Source organism: Atheta coriaria, unplaced genomic scaffold (assembly GCF_025399875.1).
Source record: "Atheta coriaria isolate IRGN ID8LTWV9N9 unplaced genomic scaffold, Caltech_Dcor_3.1 hic_scaffold_2_pilon, whole genome shotgun sequence".
Classification (NCBI taxonomy): Eukaryota; Metazoa; Arthropoda; class Insecta; order Coleoptera; family Staphylinidae; genus Dalotia; species Dalotia coriaria.
Genome location: NW_027045444.1, coordinates 531321 through 549536, shown reverse-complemented (window position 1 = coordinate 549536; position 18216 = coordinate 531321). Strand labels below are relative to the sequence as shown.

The following is an 18216-nucleotide window of genomic DNA, read 5'->3' as shown; positions in this document are numbered from 1 at the left end:
ATTTTGGTCATTACTATGTCGCCATTAGTGCCTCAAACCTTGAAAACCCAAATTTTACGTTTGTTTTAGCAATTTAATCATTTATTTAACGTCGTAAACGCGTATGCAAATATTAGCAGCACTCGCGAAATTAATTTATTTACTCTTTTGTTTAAACCAGCGATTTCCATTTCGGTACTGCGAGATTAATGTGACCACCAGAATAATGTGCTGGTCATACTGGTATTACCATACTCAATGTTGACACTTTTTTTTTTGTTTCAGTTGTTTGCTAATTTATTACGCGAATTTATTTTGCAACGCAGCGGGCGCACCGTTATTCAATAGTTAATTAAATTATTGTACATTTATCAAAAATGTCGAAACGTGATACACTTGACTTAACTTAAGTCACATTCATAATTATTTGCATAGGAAAAATTATTTAAATGAAATTTTTTATGGCACAATTTATGTTTAAAGTAACAAACGTTTCAAAGATGTATCCGGGAATGTTTTCTTGAATATTATCTGTAAATATGAAGTAAATTTAATGCGGAAAAAACAGTCGTATAGATAAATAAATTCTCTATCCGATTATGTAAGATTTGTTTTATTACGATTTTTAGTTTGTCCGCTAGATGGCTCTAAACTTGCCTTTAGAAAAACATCACTTAAAAGAACAGCATTTTACATTTTCGCAGATAACTCAAAAACAAAATTAAATTTTGGAAATCTTTAAAAAGTAGATTATTAGCAATAAAATTATCTTTAAATTGATGTATAATTCAATAATTTATCTCATGTGAAAGCCAAGTTACACGCTCGCAAACTTTGTCTTAAATTTACGAAAATAAAATTCGAGTAAAAATTTATTTACTCATAATTTCTCGATTTATTCAGTAAATATTTGATCAAATATATAATAGATTGGGAATTCTATAGATAAATAAATTATCTAACTATATAAATGATGATCATAGACATAATGTTTATACTTTGACCACTAGACAAATTTAAACTTCCCTAAACAAAAAAATCCAAAAATTTCAAACATTTCACATTTTTATCGATAACTTCTAAACGCGTATAAAATATTGAAAGATACAAAAATCAAAATATTAGCAATAAAATTATCTACGAATTGACATATAAGTCAATCTTCTATCTCTCACGGTCACTTTGTTACGCTTGTCCAAAGTCCACATTTTTTGCTGTACGCACATTAGCTGCACTTTGTCATAATTGTCATGCGCTGTCATGCTGTCATTTGTATACTTGACAACCTTCATCGCGTCGCTACACATCCATATGATTATCGTTTACGACCACGGCGCTCGCTTATTATGATTTTTATTAAAATCGAACACGCTTCCTTAAATGGCGCGCGCGGCGCTGCGAGCGACTTGTTGACTTTTAAACCGAACAAAGCGCGATGCAAAACAGCAAAGCCACAAACACACACACAAATTATTCAACGATTATAAAGTGTGTATAATAAAAACATACATTTTAGCGTAGTTTGTGCGTTAAAAACGCTTCAAGACAAGAAGTTGTAGTGTAAAAGCCTTGACATCGACCAAAAAAGTCCATTCTCGACGCAACCTTACATCTACCACCTACGCAACGCACACAACATTCAAGAATCGTAAATATTTTACATTATTTTGCGTTGAATAGAATTGTGCAGAAAAATTACTTTCACTTTACTTTTAATTTTTAAGTTTTATTCTTGATGTTTATATTGATAAAAATTACACAATGAGTGTTGGTTATTTGTTGCAAGGTCTCATCAAACCGACCATTTCCTAGTCTGATGCATACAACACAAAAGCAGTAATTATTTGCGCTTCAAATTAGTTTTGAAAAATAAAAACAATGTTAAACGCAACAAAACCGCAAAATATTAAGATAAAAAGTAACTTCATGTTTAACGCCCTCTAGCGGCCAAACTATGCAGAATATTTTAAATGTTTAAACGGTATATTATAAAATGTTTAATTTTCTGTAAATATACGTTTAAATATATAATTTATAACAAATAGTTTATTATCTATAAGCGTTTGAAAAAATGTAAATTTCAATGAAAAAAATTATATTTTACTAATTATTAAATAATAGGTAAACTAATAATTAAAAATTAATTATCACTACATGATTTCATACCTAATTAAATAGTCTATTAATACATGCAAAGATAATTGAAAAATATTAATTAGTTTACAAGTTATGGCAAAATTAGTTCCAAGGTAAAAACTAGATCACTTTTTGAGTCATACATGCACCCGCCGATTGAAAACGAGTCCTTATTCATTTATTTATTTTGGGTTGGATTTTATTTTTGGTCTGGTAATTTAATTTGCCTCAACCTGCATATTGGGTGCGCGATCTACATGTCGAGCAGTTCACACATCTGCTCGAAATGGCAAAGGACGTTGTGTCGTTGTTCGATTTGACGTTCGTCCTTTGCCTCGGCAAAGACGCCACCATATTTGGTAACAATTCGTTTTCGTTTTCCGTTTCGAGCGCTTCCGACCTTCGCAATGCGTATACACTTGTGCACGGTCATTTTTAGCGTAATGACGTTTTAAGAAATGAATTAAATTGATTGATTCACAATCACAATTTTATAACTTTGAAGGTGTTTATCTCTCATATCATGAATGCTATAATAATACAAAAAGCATTTTTATGTCAAGAATTTATTAAGCTTTAATTTTATAAATTCAAAATTTACTTAGTTATAAAATTAACAAAGTTATAAGCGATTTACTGATTTAATTAAAAAATTAAGTAAATTTTCCATCTTTCAACTTTGCAGCCCTCTAGCGGCCAAAGTATAAATCACAAAATACGTATCATACTCCTATTGTGTTTGAAATTTAATTATCTTTAATTTGACATATTATTTGTTCAAATAATTATAAAATTACAATATTTCTGTGTAATTTTATAACAAAAATGAACTTTTCTTTTTCGAACGTCTACGTTTAAGTTAGCGCGATTTTGCGTCATTTTAACTAATGAAATGGAAAGCATGCATTATTCGTTTTAATATCTTTATATGAAGAATTTAATTGGCTTTAATTCGACATATAACTTTTACATAATTTAAAAAAATTGAAGAAATTAGAAGCAAAAAAGTGATTAAAGTCAAATATTCATGTTCCATTTTAGTAAATCTACTTTAAGGCCCTCTAGCGGCCAAAATAAAATAGGTTCATTATTGGAAATAATTTTATTATAAACAAAAATTATTTATCTTCAATACACAATTTAAAATTTTGAAAAATTCGTAAAATTGTAAAAGTTAAAGGTGATTTACTATAAAACTAATATTTTAAGTAACATTACTTAGTAAAACAACATTAATCCGAAAATATTCCACCCTTTGTATTTCAAAACCTAAAATTAGTTCCCTACCCAACATAGAAATTAAAAGCAAGTAAAGGTAGTACACAAGTGACTTTATGGAATTCCAGCACTTAAGTCAACACGACTTAAATCAACACGGCATTAAATGCGCATCCTTTTGCGCTTCCTGTCTGATTTATGGCCATTTAAAGAGGTCCACATTCCGCCGCCGCAGCCGCCGCCCAGAATTAGAATGTTTACTTTTTCATGGAGGTGCAGTCAAAGTCAAAGTTAAAAGTTTTCTCCGAACCACACGAAGACAACCAACGAGGAGAACGCCATGTCCCTGCATTTATATTTAAACCAACACACCGAGTTAATTATAAAAACTAATTTTAGTTTTTATTGGAATGGCGTCCTGCACACATGTCGCAGCTGCGGAGGATAGTTAAGTCGACTTAAGGTGGATGATGGAAGAAATGCGCTCCAGAATAGGAACAAATTGTGTGTGTGTCACGTGTCAACTGCAGGAGATTTATTTTTGGAGGTAGATGTGACTTAAGTCAGTTTAAATCAAACAATTATGTCTCGGTGTGTTTGTGTTGGAATCACGCTTGGTGGCATTTGTGGCATTCAACATTGAGCAGGTCGACGGACCCTGAAAGCGACCCAAACCGCGGAATATTCTGATCGAAAGATTCCGAGTCACGTTCGATGGCGAGACGCGCGCGCGGTAGACTTAAGTTGACTTAAGCCGGAATGGCGATGCCGGGCATGAGTCACTCGGATGGTGCGTGCATGTTCGGTTGGCTACACACCAACGTCCTTGTCTTCCGCTATCAATTTCGCACGGATTTATGTGCGCACAAGAACAAAAAGTGACTTAAGAGTTAAGTCACTATAGTTTTAGGTTACAAATTGCTACGTTTGCTGTGTCTTTAGGAAATTTAAAGGAATTATATTAGATTTATACACTATATAATCAAATTTTAACTCTAGAGGGCGTTAAAGTTTGAAATTTAAGCAAAAAGTGCAAAAAGTTAAGTCACTTTTGTTTTCGTTTACAAAAAATTGAATATTTCAAAAAGTTCTTGGAATAAATCATTCGGGAATGTCTCATTTTAAAGAGAATTAAATTGTTGATAAAATTTACTTTTTTCCTAAATGTTTTTATTTTTGGTTGTTCTGTTACAGTGCCTCAAAAAATCACTATGAATTAACAACAAATGTTGTTAACTTTTCATTAAAATTCAAATAATTTCGGTACCAAAAGGAATAAATAAATTCTGTAAACGCCATTTGAAACCTAATTAAATTTGCCAGAAAATACTTTTTAACCTATTATTATACCTCTCTTGGTATGGCCGCTAGATCGCGCCAAAATCGAACAAGAAAATTAAGCCCAAAAATTATTAAAGTTCAGAAAAATGCTTGTAACTACTCTAATTTTATAATTAAATAAGGTATTTTTAGACAATCTTAAAAGAATGAAATTACGCACATAATCTATCAGTTACCATAAAATTATCTTATCTGGTTTTGCCGCAATAGGAGTTTAAAATTCACCATAAATGGTCACAAATTCAAAATATTGATTATAAAAATTGATAATAATTAGATAAAAATCGATCCAATAAAACAATATATCATACTCCAATCCTTATCCCCATTTTTACTTATGTATTTATTGTCATTGGAGATTAGTTCTGATCTAATCTGTTCGTAAGTAATCTCCGCCTGCGCATTGGAGATGATTAACGGTGAAAAATACTTGAATGGTAACTTGTCTGCTTGTCTTCGCGTTTGTCTCGCGTTTACGAGTTTCGAGTAGTGCATGCGCAGCTGACTTAAGAGTTAAGTCAGCAGCATGGCCGCGAACGCGCTAATGTTGTTTTCGTTGCGGCGCGCCGCAGCGAAACGGTAAGGCAAACGCACACGAGGATAATGCCATAATGCTATGGATGCTCGCGTGCCTAATGCGCCTAATGGTAATAGGAAGGCCTTCTGCGCCATGCTGTGAGGTCGTTTGAAATGTGACTTAAGTTCTTGCTTGAGTCTAAATTTAGAATTTTGCATGAAAAACTTGTTTTTTGTTAGAAAACATCAAATAACTTTTTTGTTTATTGAAATAGAGATTTGATTTATTTTTTATTTTATAACCAATTAAATTTCTCATTAACTACGTTTTAAATAAATATCGTGAAATATCTTAATTAATGCTAATTAATGTTTAAAATTTAGTAAGTCATTTAGTTTTTGAAATTCTTGTTTTGTTTTACTAAAAGTGCAATAACGCCTAAAGTATCAAATAAAACTCAATAATTTTTTATCTGCTTAAAGTCAATTAAAATCTTCATGTAATAAATGGCAACAAATTCTAATCAAACATTTATACTGAGTGTGAAAATAATTTAAACTTCATTAAATTTTGACTAAAATCATCAACGAATTAAATACATCATAACTCCGAACCCGATTTAAACAATTCAATTATGTTTACTAAATATTATACTCCATTAAATTAAAAAACTTTTATTTTATTACAAAAATTGTCTACACTCAGTATTTCTCGAGATATAGAATTTTTTATTTTAAGCTGAAATATTGTGCCACTCACCTCACACAGCGCAACTCCCGTCTCCAATCTCTCCATGAAGTTCTCAATATTGATCTGCAGATGAGGGTAGAGCATCTGTAACCATTCAGCAAGATCCTCCTTCATGGCAAAGAGATACTCCTCGCTGGATTTGAAGGGCCGGAATGGCCTAGATTCCAATAAAACTCCCGACATCTTCACAAATTGGAATTCACTTCGTTTACGTTGAATATTTATCGATCTAAGTTATCGAAGAAGTTTAAATATTGAGGTAAAACGTCGTATACGTCATAGTTTCTTTTGGGAGGTTAGAAATTGACGGAATCTGTAACAATAAACAATAAAATTAATAATTTAAAATATATATTTTAATAAATTTAAAAAACGAAAACTTAAAGAAGTATAATTCAGAAACAAAGAGAAATATAAAAATAATTAATTAAAATAATATTTGGAGAATTTAATCAGTTACTATTTAAAGTTTAAATAATTAAAAAGTAAGCAATAGTTCGTAAGTTATGATTGAATTAATAATATAATGTAAAAGTTGGTATTATTTTTACATTTCACACTTTACCTCAAATTAATATGTAAACCGCAAGTGTTATCAAAATGAGTAAATAAAAATGTGCGCATGGGTTATTGCTCTACATGATAAAACTTTATTTGTAGAAATTCCAGAATAAATAGTAAAGTTATGAATCATTTTATCATCAAATGCCAAATCAAAATTCAATAGTTTTACTACAATGAGCGATTTGCACCAAACTAATAACCATATCAACACTGAAAATATCCAAAAATATAAACATGTTAATCAATTATCATTCAATATAAATTTTGACAAATTATCAATTGTTTCTTTATTGTTATTCCACATTTTTAAAGTATTTATATTTAAATACACAAATGCAGTGAATATTAGAACATATTTTCAGTTAAAACTCAAATAAAACGACATATTGAAAACGTTACAATCAAACAATGCAGGACTGTTACGCCAAATTCTACGGAAGTGTGATAACATGTTTGGGTGCTGCGAGGGTCTCACTATCAGCCAAACTCATAACATTCATGGAAAGAATTCATGGAAAGAATGCACAATTTATAGAAACACGCAAAATGAAGGGAAAATGTTCATATGGTGTCTTTCCCATAGGAAATTATAGTTTAACAATTGTTTACCAAATGGATGATAATATTTAAATGCTATTTTGGAACTGTGCAAGCCGTTAGAGGGCGTTAAAGTCCAAGATAAAATTTCAAGAGTTAAAACACTAACTACTTTAAACCAATATAACTTTTGTTTAACAAACGCTATTTTAATAATTTAAAGGTCAATCGATAGCCAAATAAATTTTCTATTAATCACCAAATATTCAAAGAAATTGATAAAATACATTTGAAGTTATTCCGCTTCAAAAATTAAAATAATTTTTCCAATTTATACAACGCAGTAAAAGTAACACACGGTACTTCAAAATACTATAACAAATCCAATAAAAATACTAAAATAATAATTCCAACATGAAACTATAGTTTATTAAATTTACTATCACCTGGACCTCACCTCATGCAATTAAACCGATTACTTTTTTTATAATTAACTCTCAAAGTCCACCGAAACTAAACCTACTCAAGTTTCCGAGTAAAAAATAAGTTTCAAGTTTAAAGTCCGCACACAGAACATAATACTTAAACAAAGATTCATAATTGCAATGTTATTATTATTATCGCATGCTTTTCGTGTTTTGGCTATGAAGTGTGAACTAATGCGAAAATACAGTTAACACGCGATGTGAATACTACACTCAAACCGAAAAGTGATCCACATACGAGAATGTAATGTGCATTGAGTAATTCATATTTCTACAAACAGTGAAACATGTTTTATTTACAAATAATTAATTTTAAATTGTGTCGAGTCAATTGACATATGTTTCAACATTTTCAAAGCTATATAAGTCATGAATATACATGGAATGTTGAAAGAAATAAAAGTAAGGTTAAAACGGGTTAAATTGGAGATTGTATTGTATAAGGTTAGGTCTTCTATTGTTTGTAGTTTGGCCGCTAGAGGGCTTTAAAGTTGAACATGTTTCAAGTGAAAACTAAACTTTGAATTTATGAATTATTATAGTTTTTAATTAATAATTTTAAAACGGAATCTTATATAACAAATGTTTAAAAACATATTTACAGATAATTAAATTATTTACTAGTGCTATTTTTGTCAAATTTATTGAAGCTAAATTGTGACCGTGAGAGGCTTTCAAAGTCGAACGTAATTTTTTAAAATTTATAAAACAGATTTTCTACAATATTTTAAATTTTCTCACATAATTAATTAAATAATTATGATTGATAATTTATTTTTACACCAATCAATAGCCAATTAAATTTTCTATAAACTTCCCTTTTGTTCATACATTTTACTTAAAAATTATAACCTGTATTGAACTTCAAAGTTCAGTGAAAAATATTTACAAAAATACATCTGGTATTCTGCAACAATTTACATTTGAACCTCTCAATCGCAACATAATTACCAAATACTAAATATTTAAAAACCAAATGCATGCCAATTAAATCCTCTCCAAAGCACACGTTACACCAAATGAATATCTCTAAAAGTGTGCCGGTTAAGTGCTCTTAAAAAAAGCGTCCCATTTCCAACACGATTTATACCCATTTCTATGCAACCATCAAACCATACAATTGTAATAATCAACACGTGGTGCGACATAATCACCGCCTCATTTGCGTAATTAATCGATTCGTAACCAAATAATCGAGCGCGCATTTTTAATTCGCTCGCTTAGCTCGAGTCGCCTTAAGTCGCATGCAAATCGCGCTAATGCACCGGGCGCACTTTTTTATCGGTTGATTACGAATGATTATTTATTATTAAAATGCGTTAACACCAGCGCGCATAATGAATGGGGATTTATTTTCATTAGCGCTGATGCTGTTTATAGTTTATATCTCGCGCGCTGGGGAAATTTATGTGCGGCGATAATTAAAGCGGCATTAAATGCGCTTTACAGGCCGCTTCGGACACGCTACATGAAATGTATCACTGTAATGATGTACTACCGGCGTGAAAATATTATTTTTTAATGGGTTTGTTTACTATTTGCTGTTTAAATACCTTTTAAAATATGAAAAACAAGAAAAAATGAGAAAATATTTTTTTGAAAATGAAAATGTTTAAACAAATTCACATTGCACGATACTGCATGATTCAATTGTAGAATTTTTGGTTTCATCTAATAGTTAATTAAATTCTCTATAAATTATTTTAGTTGAAAAAAGTGATTAGAAGATTATTGTAAAAGTTATAAGGCTTTAAAGTTGCGCTAAGAAAAATTTACCTAAAAATTCCATTTTCTCTTTAATATTCAATAACTTTTAAACTAATAACAATATTAACAATATTTAAAAAGGGTCTTAAAATATAGTAAATTATCTATATAAGTGCGTTTACATCATTTTTGTTTCATTTTTAGTTTTTGGGTAATTTGCAGTCAAACTTAAACTATTTTTTCTCTGATAAAAACACACCTTATTTTATTAAATTATAAATAACTTTTAAACAATATACTCTAACAGTTAACCATTGATATATTTATAAAGTGAATGAAATTCCCTTTAAATTGATACCTCACTCAAAATTATACACAAATTATTACTTCTTTAAAATCAAAGTTAAACTGATATGACTTAACTTAAGTAAACTCACCAAAAATTAATTCAGCTGCTTCTTATCGTAATCGTAAGTTGTAAGTTGTAAATCGTAAGTATTTTAAACTATCACCAAACAAATTTATTAACTTATCGTGTGGAGTCAAATATAAATTAAATATTAATTTAAATTATCGTAGTGTCACTCAAGTTCATACAACACACACAGAATTCGAAGCCGGTCGGACACAGTTAAGTTCTGTGAAGTACGAGTGTCGAATAGATATGAGTGCAGCCAGAGCGCGCGAGTTGAGTCGAGTTGACTTAAGCTGAGTCGCGTGTGTGCGCGCACCAGCGAAGCGCGAGTAACTAAGCACTGCGACTAGGAAACTTGCGTATATTATTCTCCCGCGCGTACACTTCCACCAATTCCAACAATCCAACTAGGCAGTGGATGAAGGTTGGTGTGCACATGGAGCATGAGCACCGAATGTCAACATCAACAATATCAACCGGTAACTACACTCTATCCCACTAGTAACACTACTTAAGTCAAGTTTTAGCTTTTTGTTTGGTCTTTTTTGTTTAAGCAGAGATGCTGATGGGTAAGCGCATCAAGGCGAGGAGCAGTGGAGACTGAGTGTCAATGTGGCTCGCACATGTAGTCTATGTATCGAACACATGCGCGGAGTGTAGGCAGGCAGAGATGAAAAACATCTATTGTTTGATACGAATTTTTTGTTTAAAATAAGATAACTTGGAAACTACGCCTGATACTGAGATGAAACAAACACTATTTTAGAGATAATTTAATTGTGATTTGGATTGACGTAAATGGTTCTACTTAAAATTTTAGTAAACAATATTTTAATGAGAATTTTTGGTTTTTAAATTTTTATTTTTATCAATATGTAACTATTGTACCACTTCTTATTTATTATTTAAAATGTTACGTAATATAGACTATTTAATTAGGATTAGAATGAATGTTTAAACAATTAAATATGTTATTAACTTTGCGAGTTACTAGGTTTTAAAATCCTTGAAAAAAATAAGTTTAAAATTTGGAAAAATTAAAACGTGAATTCAACGAACGATAAATTAACTTTAGAAATATTATTTTAAATAGTATCATACATCATTTCAAATAGAATTTAATAAACTTTAAGATGATGAAAAAACAAAAGCAAATATAGTATTACTTTATGAATAATCCATAATTTAAGTAACATTTTCATAATTTTTCTCTTATTAAACAGTCACATCATGTCTAAAAATAGCATTAAATTAACAAAAACAGTGTAATTATCAAGCTGATATCTTAATTATTAACAAATATTAACATTAACTCGTTACACCGTTATCTATGGTTGTAAATTGCAAAATTTTACATTTTATACATGTTAACCTCGTTATTCTTACCTATTGTATATAAACTGGATATGCTTCTTATCAGTCACATAATATCTTCAACTTTAGTGAGAAACAACAATATAACTGTGATTAATAAAATAAGAAAAAAATGCATGAAAACCTAAAAATTTCAAAACATCTAAGTTTAACACGAATATTTTGGTTAATTCTCTGGCTGTTTGTGTTAACAGTTAAAGGACAATTTAATATAACAAAAGTAAATAGTGGTGTTTACATAGAAGACCTAGGAGAAGTTTTAATCACCTCTGGATCATTCCGAATACAAGTAATTTTCGAAAAAAGTCGAATTCAACAAGATATCAAACAAGCAGAAGAAATTGACGAAAATTTTGAAATAATCTGCAATAAAACAACAATACCTCTCATAAAAACAGAATGTGCATCACTCCAACATCATCTACAAATCCAAACAAAAAAATTACAATGGATAAAACACGATTTAGCAAAAATTCAACAAAAACGAAAAATCGTGTTAAACGTGGAATGTTTGGAAAATTATTAACAGCTATCTTCGGAGTAAACGATGATGTATACAGAGATATCGATAAACTGGATAAAAACCAACAAGAATTAATAAAAGCCTCCAAAAATCAAACTCATGTAATGATGTCGACCGTAGTAAACTTAAATAATATCCAAGAGAATATTGATCGACAACTCAAAGGATTCCAAGAACAATTAAACATGAAACAACAATTTATGACTGATACAAAAATATATATTCAAATGACCAGTGCTTATCAATTAGGTTTGGGTTACATTAATGAAGTATGCGATCATTATAAGAAACTGACAAGAATCGGATTGAGTAAGAGTGATTTTCTCGAAATAATATCACCAGAAGACGTCTCAGAAGCAGTTGAAATAAGTAAAACAATATTACCAAATGATAAAAGTGTCTTGGGTAGTTATTTACTAAAAACATCCATAAAACAAAATGATACTCATATTATTATAGCAGGATACTTCCCTATTATTGATAATACAGAATATAATCTGTTGAAGTTGACTGCAACACCGCTTAAGATAAGTAATGATACTTATACCACGCTAGAAATGCCTAATAATTTCATTGGAGTTAACTATAACAAGCAATACTTGTTTGAAATGGGTAAGGAAGAATATACAGAGTGTATCTTTATAGAAAATAATAAATATGTATGTGCTTCTGTTGTGGTTAAGAAATTAGGTGTTTCGGATAATTGTGTTATAGAAGCTATTTTTAAAAATGATGAACCATGCGCATATAAGATACTAAAACATGACTTAAGTCACATTGTATGGAAACAGTTGTTACTCTCGAATACCTGGTTGTTTATAACTAATAAAATTGTATCTATTGGTGTTGAATGTTCTGGAAGAAGGACGAATGCTGTATTACAAGGATCAGGGATTTTAAAAGTAGATACAGGGTGTTCAGTGGATAGTAAGCAACATGTGTTACTATCTAGTCATTTGGAAACTTATAATGTTGTTGGGTCGTATATTCAATCAGTGAATATTTCATGGAGTGAAATGGAGGTTATGAAACCACGGTTAAAGGAAAGTGTTTATAAACATTTGGATACGTTTGATGTTATTATTGATAAAGAAAGAAAAATTTCTGAAGAGTTGAATGATACTAGTTGGAAAAGTTTTGAGCTGCATCAGTCTCATGCATGGTTTTTAATTTTTGGAGTTGTTTTAAGCAGTGTTGTGACTTATTTTGTGATAATGAAATATCAAAATATGTCTTGTCTAAACAAGAAGAAGAAGAAGAAGAAGAGGAATGATGAAGAAGTAAATCCAGAATTAAGGGGTCTTTCTGAGAATAAAGATCCATCACAGGAGGTTTAAATGAGGTATTAAATTAGTGTCAATTGAAATCAGATTAGGAGTAAACTGTTTAAACTAAAATGCATACGTGACATTCATGTTGTATTTCGTTCGAATTAGTTCTATTAATAATATATTCTACAATCAATAGATGTATTTGATGATAATGAGATCAATAACATGTTTTTTCAGTTATAAGTTTTAAATTTTGACTTTTGACTCGGAAATAACTTCAAATAAGATTAATCATTATTGAGGATTTTTATTGTTGTTTAAATTTTAAATATAAGCCAATTGTTATTTAAATGATTTCCTAGATCTCTTTTAAAGTGCAAGTACGTTATAAAGAGTTTCCTAAATAATCAAAATGTAAAAATAATCATTAAAAACACTTGTTTTAAATATTACACTTCAATATTTAAAAACCTACTTTAACCCACTTGAGAGTAAATAAAAATAAATAAAAATAATTCATAAGTAACTTCAAAGGCAACTCCCAAAAAATAGTCAAAGATCCCTAGGATGACCTATTTCAACCGGAAAGATACAGGTAGCCAAAGGATACGAAGGATGCGCCGTTACATATTGGGTTGAAATGAAGATCCACCGCAGCAGTGAAGAGGATAAAGATTAAAGGAGAAGACGTGAGCCAAGAGATGGGCCAAGAGTGTTGATTAAAAAAATAGTTGAGCCGAAAAAGTCAATTACCTATATGGGTTTTTCTCGAATTTTGTGATGTGATTTGTTGGTTTTTGTAAAAAAAAATATAGGTACCAACGTCGGGGTATTATACTCGTGTATTCTACAACTCTTTGACTTTTAAATTTAATGCTTTTTATATAAAAAGGTCCTTACTTATAAGAAGCTTAATGAAAAGAAGTAAAAGTCAAGTAAAAGTCAAGTAATTGTAAAGTGCTATCGATTTTAGTATTCACGTACTCGTAGTACCCATGTACATAGCAATACCAAAACATACAAAAAAGTCACACAGGATTACAGATTGATTAAGGACTAACCCCACATCCACACATACCCTCACGAATTGAGGCCACGAGATTAATATTAATTTGCGACGTATTCAGTAAGTATTGATTTTATCATTCTATTCTTATTAACTAAATTAATCCTAAATTATCCCTAATATCTTTTTAGAATCAAAAAACATTTTAAACAACAAATAAATTAAAAACCTTCAACAATACAGATAATTCTAATTATAATTAAAATACGTATTATTCAAAATTTGAAAAATCAATATATTCTACGAATATTACATTGCATTACCTTAAAGGACAATGACTAACAGTCAAAGGTGTTGGTTATTAATAATCAGCTGATTCATCATTCGAGCACTGCTGGTACTACTACCAGTAGTACGCGCAGTCGGTGTGAGTTATCGTCCTTGCGGCGCGACGCCGAGTCCTGCGCCTCTCTTATCGATCAGCCGGCACGCCACCGAACACCTACACACGTCTACACACACACACTGATCAAGGACCAGACCACACCAAACACTCCGAACAGCCGTAAAATGAAACGAAATGAAATTTATTAACTAGGCCGCAGGATATTCACTCCTTGTTACGTTTTTAATATCACAATAAATTCACTTTATATTTAGTCCTTTTACACGTAATAATTAATAATAATAGTCTTTTAATCGTTCTTTTAATAGTACCATAATAATTTTATTAGGTTATGAAATATAATATTTAGTTTCTTTTTCTTTTTTCTTTGTTTTGTTGGGTAATGTCCTGATTATTTTTAGGAATGTTAGGTTATAACTCTGAGGTATAGGTTAGTTAGGTGCGGGAATGTTGAGCGGCCGGATGCCGCGAGAGCCGCAGGACAACTCAACGCCCGGCACCTCTACCACTACCACCACCCTTAAATTTTCTACCCTTGATGAAATTGCGTGCGCATCCACCACGCGCTACATGATATTTTTAAAATGTATTTTTTTTAATAAAAATAGGTTATAATTAATAAAAATAAATAATTTTTTAATTATTAGTAATTTGTTATACTTTCAAGGATCTTTTTAATGTGCCGCTGATAAAATCAACCTGGTGACGATATGTCTCGCAAATTTTCACAATAAAATTGATAATTTTACAATAAGTCACAATCACTTGATAATGATGATTAAGCATTTGTTTTTGTTCATTATCTTATCATTATTATTATTACTTTTTAAATTATTATTATCCGCACGTAGTTTCGGCTCCTTTTGCGAATTATTCCACGTTTATTTTGTAATTCTGAGAGATAAAATTACAAGATAATACGCTATGCTAAAACATGTAGACTTAAGTAAAGTTGACTTAAATGTCTTAAGTTAAGTTGAGTTGAGTTGAATGTTTCTTTGTTTATTTTATTTTATTTTTTGCTAAAAATACCTAAGACGGTAAACATTCAAGATTTAATATTAAGATTGCAATAAGAAACAAAACAAAAAGTTAGAAAATATGAATAGAAGCCTGGAGAAAACGAGAGTGCTTTATTTTATAATATAAATATGATATAAAAGCATGAGATAATATTGTTAGGAATAATAGTAAGAAGAATTCAATTATGAATGCTCTTCTATTCAATTTATTTTATTCTGTTCCTGAGGATATAATAATTGTTACTTTATGTACAGGTAATAATTAAAATCAGAGGAAGCAATCATTATTTCATTATAATTGCATTGCGCTATGAATGAAGTATGAGATACTCGTACAATAAAAAAAGGTTTATTATAATTAATGAAACATAACTTGGAATGTACTCGGAGAAAAAGAAGAAGAATACGAATAAGTATAATGTACTCGTAAGAATGCAGAATATAGAATGGAAAGATGAAGATTATGCATACATTATTTATTTATTCATTAATTCAGATGGTAAATTATTCAATTTGGCATGGGAAAAATATTATTCATTATATGATACGTGGTATTATAATTATTTTTAGTGAATTAAATTTATTTTATTTTATTTTTTGTGAAAAATATGCTAAATTCGATTAAAAGTATATTAAATATCAAGTGGCTAAACAAGAGCTTTTCTTATGAGATTGAGAGCGGAACGAGCATTTAATAAATCGAGTGTTTAACAATCTTTAGTCACGTGATGCTATTTTTCTACTTTTACTCTATTTGGACGTTGAGGTTTTTCATGATTTTGTGCAGCACTGTATACAAATGCACATGCGCCCGCTCCGTCCCGTGACTAAAACCAGTGACTAAAGTATGTTTGTGTTTAAAGTACTACTTTTGTGTCTCAAAACCGTGAAAAACCTGACGCTTTAAAGGTGAAAGTATAAAATTATTATTTTTAATTTTGTTAAAAACACACCAAATTCAATTCAAGTGACTTAAGATAAGTATGATATGTTATGTTACTATGTATTACTAACTTTAAAATTAGTTATATTGAAATAAAAATCCAAGACACTGAATAAAACCAATATTTCTATTTAGAACCAAAATAACATCCACCTATAATTATAATATGTTTATCTTAGAGGTTATGACTTTGAACTACTTCATATTACTTCATATCCATATGCAAATACAAATCCTTTCGACATTTTTACTAAATATGGATACAATGTACTCGTATTTATGACTTTCGGAAGAGAAACAGATTTGTAACTAAATTAAGTATACCATACATGTAGTGTTCAAGTATGAAGCATTTTGTGTAGTTACTCAACAAAATCAATACGGATGTTTGTTTTTGTACATAAACTGAAGAAGGTTATTAGTAACATGAAGTCGTAACTTGAATAAACATAGATTAACATATGTCCAGTATAGAACTCAATGGTACAGACTTAAGTGTACTATAATATAGAATAATGTTAGTATAGCGTACAAAAACGATCAGTTTATTAATAAACTAAGAATTTGTATGAATGTAGCAATCAAAATTGTATACACGCACATAAAATATGTCGACGTATTAGATGATTGACGAAAATTATAGGCTCGTTATGTCATAATATCAATTTTTACTTAATACTTCAAAATTACGTATTTTTGATATACTTGTGTGTTTGTGACGCTTTCACGCAAAAACCACTGAACTAATTTTGATCAAATTTAGTATAGAAATAGTTTTGAGCCAAGAAAAGAAAATAGGCTACTTTTTATCGCAAAAATTCAACTGGAAGGGTGAAAAATAAGGGATGAAAGTTGATATAAAGATTCCGTCACTGTTATAGTTATATAATTCAAACCTAGATGGCGCAAAATTCTATTTTTAATTTTTCTTTTTTTATAATTAAAATAAAAAAATTTATTAACAAATTTTCCGACTAACAGATCCAATAAACAACAAAATAAAAGTTAAAATACTTTTTTTATTAAAATCTCTGCGAACTAATCCTGTGACTAAATGTTATACTAGAGTTTAATAAGATCCTATGTAGTAAACTACAAACATGTTGCAAACTAATTGATGAAACACTTATCACGACCACAACCATAAAGTCACATACACTTAACTGCACAGCCACAACTCACAACTAACAGCTAACTCACTTTTAAGTGGATAAATGAATGTTGCATTACTATTACGACTAGTACACGCACGCACACCCGCGTATACCAGTGATATAAATATTTAAATGTGTGAGTGATGGAATGAGTGATTGAGTATGTAGCAGTCCATTACACGTTGTGTGACCGTCACCCAGTTTCCTGTCGGGCGCCGATGTTACTGAGCATCATATGGTGACGCAGGCGAAAGCAAAACACATCACTTTTACTTCACAGTCACAATAATACAAAATACTTACCAGGGTATATATAATATTGTCAATTGTAAATAAATTACTTACCTGTGTTACTTAAGTAATATAATAAATTCTATCTATACTTACTTCTATTTTTACAACCCTGAGAATATGATGTGTTCCGTCATTTCAAAGAATAAAAATCACTGCGACCGTGAAAATGTCAACACTCGACTTCTTGTAGTCCTTTAAAGGCGTTGTAAGGATGACTGGATGACTACTGCAACGAAAAAGGAATAAATCACTGCGTCAAGTTCACATCAACGAAATTTATTTCCAATTAAACTAACAGGGTAGATCGCTATCACCAGCAACGACTACAAAAGTAGGTAGTTGTCGCACGGGACGACCTAGGCCCTCACAAAAATAAGGGAGTCGAAAGGACAAGATGGGCGCACCACCTCACCCTTTCATTGACTATGTAAACCGCGCGTCACCACGGCTTGTATATTTTCCTTACTCATTAGTTTAAGGCACGATTTTTCCCATATAATGCATTCTATTATATATAAAGGCAATAAGTTTTATGGTAGAGAAGGTTCACGCGAGCAATCTAGTAGAGAAGGGG

The 18216-nt window shown here is 30.3% G+C and overlaps 1 protein-coding gene, 2 long non-coding RNA genes and 1 other non-coding gene across 4 annotated transcripts in view; 1 reads left to right on the top strand and 3 right to left on the bottom strand.

The window, feature by feature from the left end:
* The window catches only part of LOC135799463 (GAS2-like protein pickled eggs), a 33364-nt gene extending 18666 nt beyond the window's left edge, over window positions 1-14698 (bottom strand). The window contains 2 exon segments of the mRNA XM_065312587.1: window positions 5951-6254; window positions 14147-14698. Coding sequence (XP_065168659.1) covers window positions 5951-6124 — 174 coding nt within the window. The 5' untranslated portion in view covers window positions 6125-6254; window positions 14147-14698.
* LOC135799474 (uncharacterized) lies at window positions 9840-10632 on the top strand. The gene is made up of 2 exons (XR_010550011.1): window positions 9840-10128; window positions 10207-10632. It is a non-coding gene; the product is annotated as an uncharacterized lncRNA (long non-coding RNA).
* A 2480-nt stretch (window positions 14699-17178) lies between the features above and the next one.
* LOC135800593 (uncharacterized) lies at window positions 17179-18117 on the bottom strand. The gene is made up of 2 exons (XR_010550188.1): window positions 17939-18117; window positions 17179-17868 (listed from the first exon to the last, which is right to left on the bottom strand). It is a non-coding gene; the product is annotated as an uncharacterized lncRNA (long non-coding RNA).
* Window positions 17939-18125, bottom strand: LOC135803498 (U12 minor spliceosomal RNA). The gene has a single exon (XR_010550822.1). It is a non-coding gene; the product is annotated as a U12 minor spliceosomal RNA (small nuclear RNA).
* Between the last annotated feature and the right edge of the window lie 91 nt (window positions 18126-18216).